General features: G+C 37.8%; 1 protein-coding gene and 1 long non-coding RNA gene across 2 annotated transcripts; one reads left to right on the top strand and one right to left on the bottom strand.

Annotated features, from left to right (window-relative positions):
* Nucleotides 1-1,146: 1,146 nt before the first annotated feature.
* LOC111327257 (uncharacterized) lies at nucleotides 1,147-5,496 on the top strand. Its single transcript, XM_022931393.2, has 5 exons — nucleotides 1,147-1,983; nucleotides 2,555-2,719; nucleotides 3,052-3,208; nucleotides 3,859-4,003; nucleotides 4,316-5,496. The coding sequence occupies exons 1-5, from the start codon at nucleotides 1,627-1,629 to the stop codon at nucleotides 4,362-4,364; spliced, it is 873 nt and encodes a 290-aa protein (XP_022787128.2). The 5' UTR covers nucleotides 1,147-1,626; the 3' UTR covers nucleotides 4,365-5,496.
* LOC111327263 (uncharacterized) lies at nucleotides 5,162-7,282 on the bottom strand. Its single transcript, XR_002694521.2, has 2 exons — nucleotides 6,855-7,282; nucleotides 5,162-6,041 (listed from the first exon to the last, which is right to left on the bottom strand). It is a non-coding gene; the product is annotated as an uncharacterized LOC111327263 (long non-coding RNA).
* Nucleotides 7,283-7,753: the final 471 nt, after the last annotated feature.

Here is a 7,753-nt window from a genome sequence, read left to right as displayed (position 1 = left end):
CTGAAACGTCATTTTCTTTTTCCCTCAACCCCATCCCTTCCCCCTTGTAAACCCTCCCACCTCCCCCCCCCCTTTGTCAACCCTCCCTGCGAAATGATAAGCTCGCATGGCAATTTCACGATATTTGAGCATTTTGGTTGTGAAAGGCTGTAGAAAGGAAACCAATCATAGAGGGAAAAATATCAATTGTGGTCCTGTTTAGTGTACCTAAGTGTCTATTATTTGTTTGTATATTTTCATTCATTCAACAGCCTTTCCATTTGTCTCCTCCGCACTGTTGTAACGCAACACTGCAAACTCATTCATTTATTCATTCAATTATAATAATAATAATTTATTACATTTAATATAGTGCTTTAACTATTAAAATATTCTTAAGCGCTGTACAATATTAAAAGCGTTCTCAAGAAGAAAGATAAGTCTTCAACTGTACTTTAAAAAAGTCAAAGTTCATATATTATCTAAGGCTAGATGGCATAAATAATACTAGTAATAAGAATATAAAATTACAAATTAAAAGCTTTCTTAAAAGGATAAGTCTTCAACTGTACTTTAAAAGAGTCAATGTTCCTACCTTTTTTAAGACTAGATGGCAAGGCATTCCATACTGTTGGTCCAGCATGGAAAAAGGCTCGATCGCCAAAAGTCTTCCGTGTCACCCTAGGCAGCAATGTTTCAGAATCAGACCGCAGGCTGTATCTAGCTTTACAATAAGTAGTTCAGATAAATATTGTGGTGCCAGGTCATTCAACGTTTTAAAAACTAAAAGCGCAATCTTAAATTCTACTCTAAATTTCACCGGCAACCAGTAAAGTTCCCTAAGTACCGGAGTAATATGAGTAGACTTAGGAATTAAGCATGTAACCCAGGCCGCCGCATTCAGAACTTTTTGAAGTCGACCATATTGATATTGCGGAAGAGCATTGCAATAATCTAAATGTGATGATTCCTTTCACGCACGGGTGAGTTCTGCTGAGTCTGGAATGAAAAAAATGAATGGTAGCCAAGAGTTGAGTTACATAGCTAGTGGAGGCGACGGTATGAAATGATACCGCTTAAGCATTGCGTTACTGATCGAAGACTCGGCAAAGCACATGGTACCACGTGCATTCTATAAGCGATTACCGTTTGAAACTGTTGCTCTGAAATTGAGAAGTTTTTTCTTGTTTACATGAGGAAAATCTGTGGCAGGGAAAGCCAAAACATCGAACAATAAACCTTGCATTGTTTTCTTTTGATGTGAAAAGTATGAATAATATTTGTATTCAAATTAAGCAAGCTGACTGATTTGCATCGCAAAGGGTTACGTGGAAAACACTCATTCCCTTGTTGAAATTCTTCATGCCTGGCTGAAAAATTGAGCTCTAGGAAACCGCGTGGAATGGACTAAAAAAAACCCGTTTAGCACGGATATCCTCGACAAAGGAGAAAATCACGACGCAGTTTTAATTCAGCTGAACCAGCAGAAAGGAACCTTTCAAGTGTGCAGCAACTGATCATCACTGCAGCGAGTACAGCATTCACTCAAGTGATTCAAATTTATTACAGCGCATCAATATTTTTTGCCCTTGAGTCGAAAATCTTCACTGTCGCCGGTGTAGAAAGAAACCCAGTTGAAGCCTAGTAATGTACACAACTACGGAATACTCGATCAAAACAATGATCCTGATTGTAAAGTTGCTTTGCCTCTTATTTGTTGTTGACGCATCACATGAAAATCGAGGAGGAAACGTCGACGCCATCGTCAACAAAGTCAACTTAAGCGACAATTATGTCGTTGAATGGCGCATTAATGAAAAGGAATCCAGCGTTGAGTTCAAAGTCAGCGTTATAGTCGACGATAAAGGTTGGGTTTTGCTAGGATTTATGAATGTGCCGAAAAATCAAACTGCGGCCAAATATAAGCCGAGAAATATAGAAGATTCTCGCGGAGATTTTGTGATCACTTGGCCGAACTCTGCATCAAAGAACAGAACCACAGTGGTATGATACGTGCTTGCTCTAAATGACTTTCTAATATAACGCCTACTGGATCCTATTGGGAAGCCGTTAACTTATCTATACCCCACTCTTTCAAAAGCACAAGCTTTTGGTTTTTCTGGGGGGATAAGAGTAATTTAGCGTAATAATAACATTTTTGCAATTTAAATTTAACCAGCACATTCTGTTGTTTTAAATGACTCAAGCAGACGCAAAAATAGACAGTTTCAGTATGTCTAACGACTCAACAGGGGGCTCACATAATATAATTCAGAGAAACATTGATCCAGTTGGCACTTTGTGTCTTTAGTTTGCTCTGTTTGCCGTCATAAAAAGATCTGAGTAGAATGATTATCGTAGTCAAATGTGAAGGGAAAATTGAGCAATGCTGATCCCCAGACTGGACGACTGAATACCACAGAGGGAGCTGTAGCCCTCCATCAAACTCTTAAAGTTCACAGAAAAATCCCCCCTTATCCTCATCGCCATCAATAAGGCCATATGGGTTAGGGTTATTAACATTTTGTCCTGTGTTACCTGATCCTGACTCTAACCACATAATTTGATTTTACAGGACTCAAATACAATGAACAAACTTGGCGAATTAGAAAAGGATGAAAATTCTATTCTGGATTATCACGTGACACTAGATCACACAACTACAAACAAATCAAGAGCATTGGTTCTCAAAATCTTCAGGAAACTGGAAACTGGCGATCCTCAAGATGTGCCGATCACTGTAAGTTAGTTGTCTAAAATTTTCTTAGAAGTGTTATTACACAAAAGGCCCCAAGAAAGGGGTTATTCCGAGTGTGTCTGGGGTGAGTCCTTGAGCCAATGAACTTGCATTGTATCCTTCCCTGTTATCATCACTACCTCTCATCTCCCTGAGGACTGGCAAAAGGAGAGTAACCTCCACCATTGTAGCAGCTAGATTATTCCACTTGAAGCCTGATGCCAAAGAATTTCCTCAACACATGTTGGAATAGTGAGTGGAGTTAGGTGGAGGTCCTTTGAGTCCAAGGGAACAGTGTATGTTGAAAACTAACAGAGGTATTCATTTCCTCTCAGGGGGAGCCATTGTGGATGTTTGGGGCGTATGGAAATTCAGACGTTTATCTAACAAACCTTTCAAACATCAGTAGCATTGATGACACTCTGGAGGTTGAGGAGGTCATTATCATCAAAAAAAGCAAGAACAGAGACAAGGGCAATTCATTTTGGAAAGGTACTGAACATGTTGTGCTCTTTTGTAATGTTGGAAATGAAGACATAACTGTGCAGGAGAAAAGTTCACAGAGAGAAATTGTAAAGAAAATTTTGAAAAACAGCATTAATATTTAAGATGGAAATTGGCATGATGATCTCATACTGTGAACATCACCTTTAGAGATGCACGATTCACTGAAATGATTAACTAACCTAAGTCCGCACTTGAGTCAAATGCCCTAAACTGTTGTAGGCTATACTGGATGCTGCATCATGATCCACCTCCCAAGGATCACTTCCCAGGAGTCACCTCCCAGGAGTCACCTCCCTGGGGTCATCTCCCTGGGGTCACCTCCCTGGGGTCACCTCCCTGGGGTTACTTCCCTGGAATTTTTCCTCAGGTTTCCCTGACAGTCCATTGGTCTCAATTTAAACTCTTGGGTGGCACCTGGGAAGTACTGGTAAAGTGTCCCACCAAAGAACACTACAACGCAACCAAACCAGATCTCTAAACTGTATCTTTTAATTGAGGGGTTCTGTGCACCAGCCATTAGGGCCAACACATCCCACACAACACAGGTATTGACATTAAAATACAATTAGGAATAACATACAAAGGGAATTGGAGCCTAAAATTTAAAAATACTTTCACTATTTTTATGTTTTTAGATCAAGTGGAGAAACACTGGATTTCTGTTGTGTTAGCAGTAGCTGGAATCCTCACAGTTGTGGTTATAGGAGCAGTGTACTGCTGCTTTAGAAAGGAAAGTAGAGATTTCCGTGGAAAGAAAGTCAAAATGACTTTCTACAAAGAGTAAGTTTTGTATCATTGTTGAGAATATATAAATTTGAAAAATGATTTTGCTCCTGCTAGTGAAGTTTCATTAGCATTAGGTATTATAAAGAAACCTTAACTTTACTTCGTGCAGCACCCTTTGGCTAGTTTTGTCATAACTAAATCCCCTTCCTGATGGCATCTGGTTTTGTAACCATCCAACTCCAATGGAAATATTGCTTATTAAAATGAAAATTCAGCAAACACAAGATTAAAAAAATATATATACATGAATTAGCTGGTAAGAAAGTCAATTAAATCTGCACTAACTCTCCAATAATTTCATTTTAGAGACGAAGATGATGAGGCTCGTGTTGCTTTCCTCCACTCACGCACCTGATTGATAAGAAGTAAACTAATGCATCAATCAACGATTGCCCAGACAGTTTCCAGCCAGCTTACAGTAAATACTGTACCTTCTCCTTAGTGGTACCCAGATCAGAGAGAAGAGGCTGACAAAGTTTTAGTAACAAAATTTTAAAAAAGCATTGTACTTTTAACTATGATCATCTAGAGGAGCCACATATGTACAAGAGTAGTAACCATCATTTGTGACTTCTCTCACTGTAAGATCTTGTCTCATTCTTCAGGAAAGAAACAAATTTTGCAATACTTGGTAGTTTAAGAGTTTGTTAAGCATAAAATAACTTTGATACTAGAAGATTGCAGTTGTTGTTATATATTTTACTACTTGAGGAAATGAGGTTAAAGCAGAAGTGTTTAAAGGTTGTCACACATGCCTTCATATTTTGCAACCATCAAATTTTCTAGCATCTTTCAAAGAACAAAAATAGAGACTATCATGAAAATAAAACCACTTACAGTGTGATCAATTGTGGACACTTTTTTCACTCCAGTCCAGTCACCTAATTTTTATCACTTCTATTTATTCCTTCATCCAAATATTTCAGTAATATTGAAAGAAGTCAGAATATTTTCTGAGACTGTACATGAAGCACTCACCATTTCAATAGAAAGTAATGTGGTTGGTAGTTCAATATTTTAAAATGCTAAATAGATTTCTTGTACAACCAATAACTTAACAACCTTTCAAAAATACTCTGAGAGTAGAGAGTGCATTTAGCATCAATTAAGAGAAACTATAACAACACAAAAAGTAACACATTGAAACAAATGTTAAAAAGATACCCTCTTTTTATTGATGTAATTATGCCGTTTGTAAGATTTGGAAAAATCAGATTCATCATTACAGTATTGTAACATTCAGTCCAAGTTTATTGCTAAGATAAAGTGTTCTTTACTTGCAAAATATTCAATTCTAATGATAACCTTTTCTATAGCTTTTAGCCTGCTACTTTTGATAAATTCAGTAGAATAAAAAAATGTATCTGCAAGGCACGTATTGTAGTTTACTATTGTTTAGTATGTGTGCTATGGTGGATTAAGATTCTTCTGAAATACTTGTGTGTGTGTTTGTAAAAGCAATCATAGCTAGACAAAATCTTTGAAATCTGTTAAGTAAATCATAAACAACATAAGAGTCAACAAGTATTTATCAAAAAGTGATCTGATCTTTAATTTTAGCATTTGTCTGTCAGACCACCCAGCTCCACAGACACAAACTCTGATCTGCTCAAATGTTTTCTGCCTGACTTATAATGTATGAAGTGACATTGCTAAAAAAAAAAAATCTGAATCCCTAAAACAAAAATTAGCTTTTCCCCAAGACACAAAACAGGAAAACAGTTTTCACAGTTCATCTATGATGTATGAAGTTCATGTGTTTGTGTTCTGTTGAACCATACTTTGCAGTCATTTGGAACATATACTGGTCTGAACCATACTTCAACTCTGCAGTGTCTTCAAGATTTCACCATTGAAGCAGAATCAGATACTGGCAAATAAATGATGCACAAGCAAACCAGAGTACCAAACATAAAGAAGTTTGTCATTAAGAAAACCACATCCACAATAAAGAAACAGAAAGGATCCAGGTCCCACAGGGTTTCCTGAAGTCACCATAACTATCCAGCAAGGGCTTTGTATGCATAAGGAGCTATAAAGAAACAAAAAAGGTTACTTGGATAATGGAAGTTTAAGAGAGCCAAACCTCTCCTTCCCATGCAATGTATTTCTTTCATCCTCCACACAATATAATACAGCAATATTTTAATGAAGAGAGGGTTGCACTAGACGATAATGAAACTGATGATGCTATGGATCTCCAAAAAATCTTTATAAGGGCATGGAACAAAAACTGCAAAAATATGCTGCAGTACCAAAGGCGATCTATTGTTTTTGCCATTTTTCTGTATGAATAGTGAGGTATGGGGCTGTAATGTAATATCAGACCAAAAGGGATGACAGACTGACAGACTAGCCATACCCAAATAAGGAAACAATCTAGAGGTAAAAGAAATACCTTGACAGAAATTTTTTAGACCAGAATAGGGCTAGTCCCGTCCTTAATATGTCAGTGGCAACATATTTTTTTAACCAGGTCAATCTGGCATGATTCAAATGTCAAAAAGACTTAACGACAGTTGAAAAGTGGAATCAATTTCAAACTTGGTTCACATCACCTCTTGTTTATATGAACATCTTCCTCCCTGTTAATCAATTTTCAGTAATGATTATACGAGTGTAAAAGCTGCCGAGTAGCTTGTATAAACGTTCTACTCTTTATGGGATTTCGATTTAGTGAAACTCTCAATCAATTGGAGTGAACGCATTACTGTAATAGAGGGACAGATTTCTCCTCATTCAAAGCAGTGGAATACTCCCCAGAAAAAGTATAACACGACTAGTTCTCTACACGAACAAGACAACGGTTTATCTTTGATCCAAGAGCTCACAGTAGAGATCTCACCTAATCGTAGAAACGCCACATAAGTTACAAAGACTTTCATTGTGAACGCAACATTTTGTTTAGCTTTCCTCTTTTCTGCCTCCACAGCAGCCCTATCAGGTGATCCATCAACTCCAGGTAAACGGAACATGATTAACGAACAAAAACCAGTGCAATCACTGAGAGAAGTGGACGAGGTCTACCACGCGATTTCTGAGTAACTATGTGACTTATGGGGAACGAATAGTCAACTCCGGTTCAGTTTTCCTCTTTCTGAGCTCGGTTCTCATTGAGCGCTGTAGGACTTCTGAGCGTGGAGACTGGAGATATTTAATTAATAGCCTCCATTTGGCGCGAAAATATGTACGGGTATTTATCCGCAGACATTCTCTGTTCCGAGATGCAAGCAGTTTTCCGAGAGCAAAGTTCGAGGAGAACTGTGAGCTTCGAGGAACGGATAATGTCCAAGGACAAACATATGACATTAACATCTGTAAACATATGACATATGTAAACATATGACATATGTAACATATCACATATGTAAACATATGACATTATGTATGTATGTATGTATGTATGAGTATACTTTCGCCCCAGATGCAGGCTATTGTATTTATTATCTTTCAAATATTTTTCAAAGCGCGGGAAAAAAGTATACGAACAGCTTACCGTTTACGGCGTGGGAGGCTCACTCTTCAGTGCACTGCCCTCTGATACGACCCATGAAATAAATAACAAAAACAAAAACAAAACCCATATCCCTTCCTCTGTAACAATCCCACAACGTTTATTAAATTCAAAGCGAAGAGTTTTCCGCAAGGTTTGAGAATTGCGGAATATCACTAAGATATTCTCCGGTTTAATTAGGGCAATGCGTTTTGACTAGTCGCGCGTGACCAAAAATATCTGTCGGATTA

Source organism: Stylophora pistillata, chromosome 9, assembly GCF_964205215.1.
Source record: "Stylophora pistillata chromosome 9, jaStyPist1.2, whole genome shotgun sequence".
NCBI lineage: Eukaryota > Metazoa > Cnidaria > Anthozoa > Scleractinia > Pocilloporidae > Stylophora > Stylophora pistillata.
The sequence above is the reverse complement of the archived record's forward strand: the minus strand, read 5'-3'. Positions and strand labels throughout refer to the sequence as shown.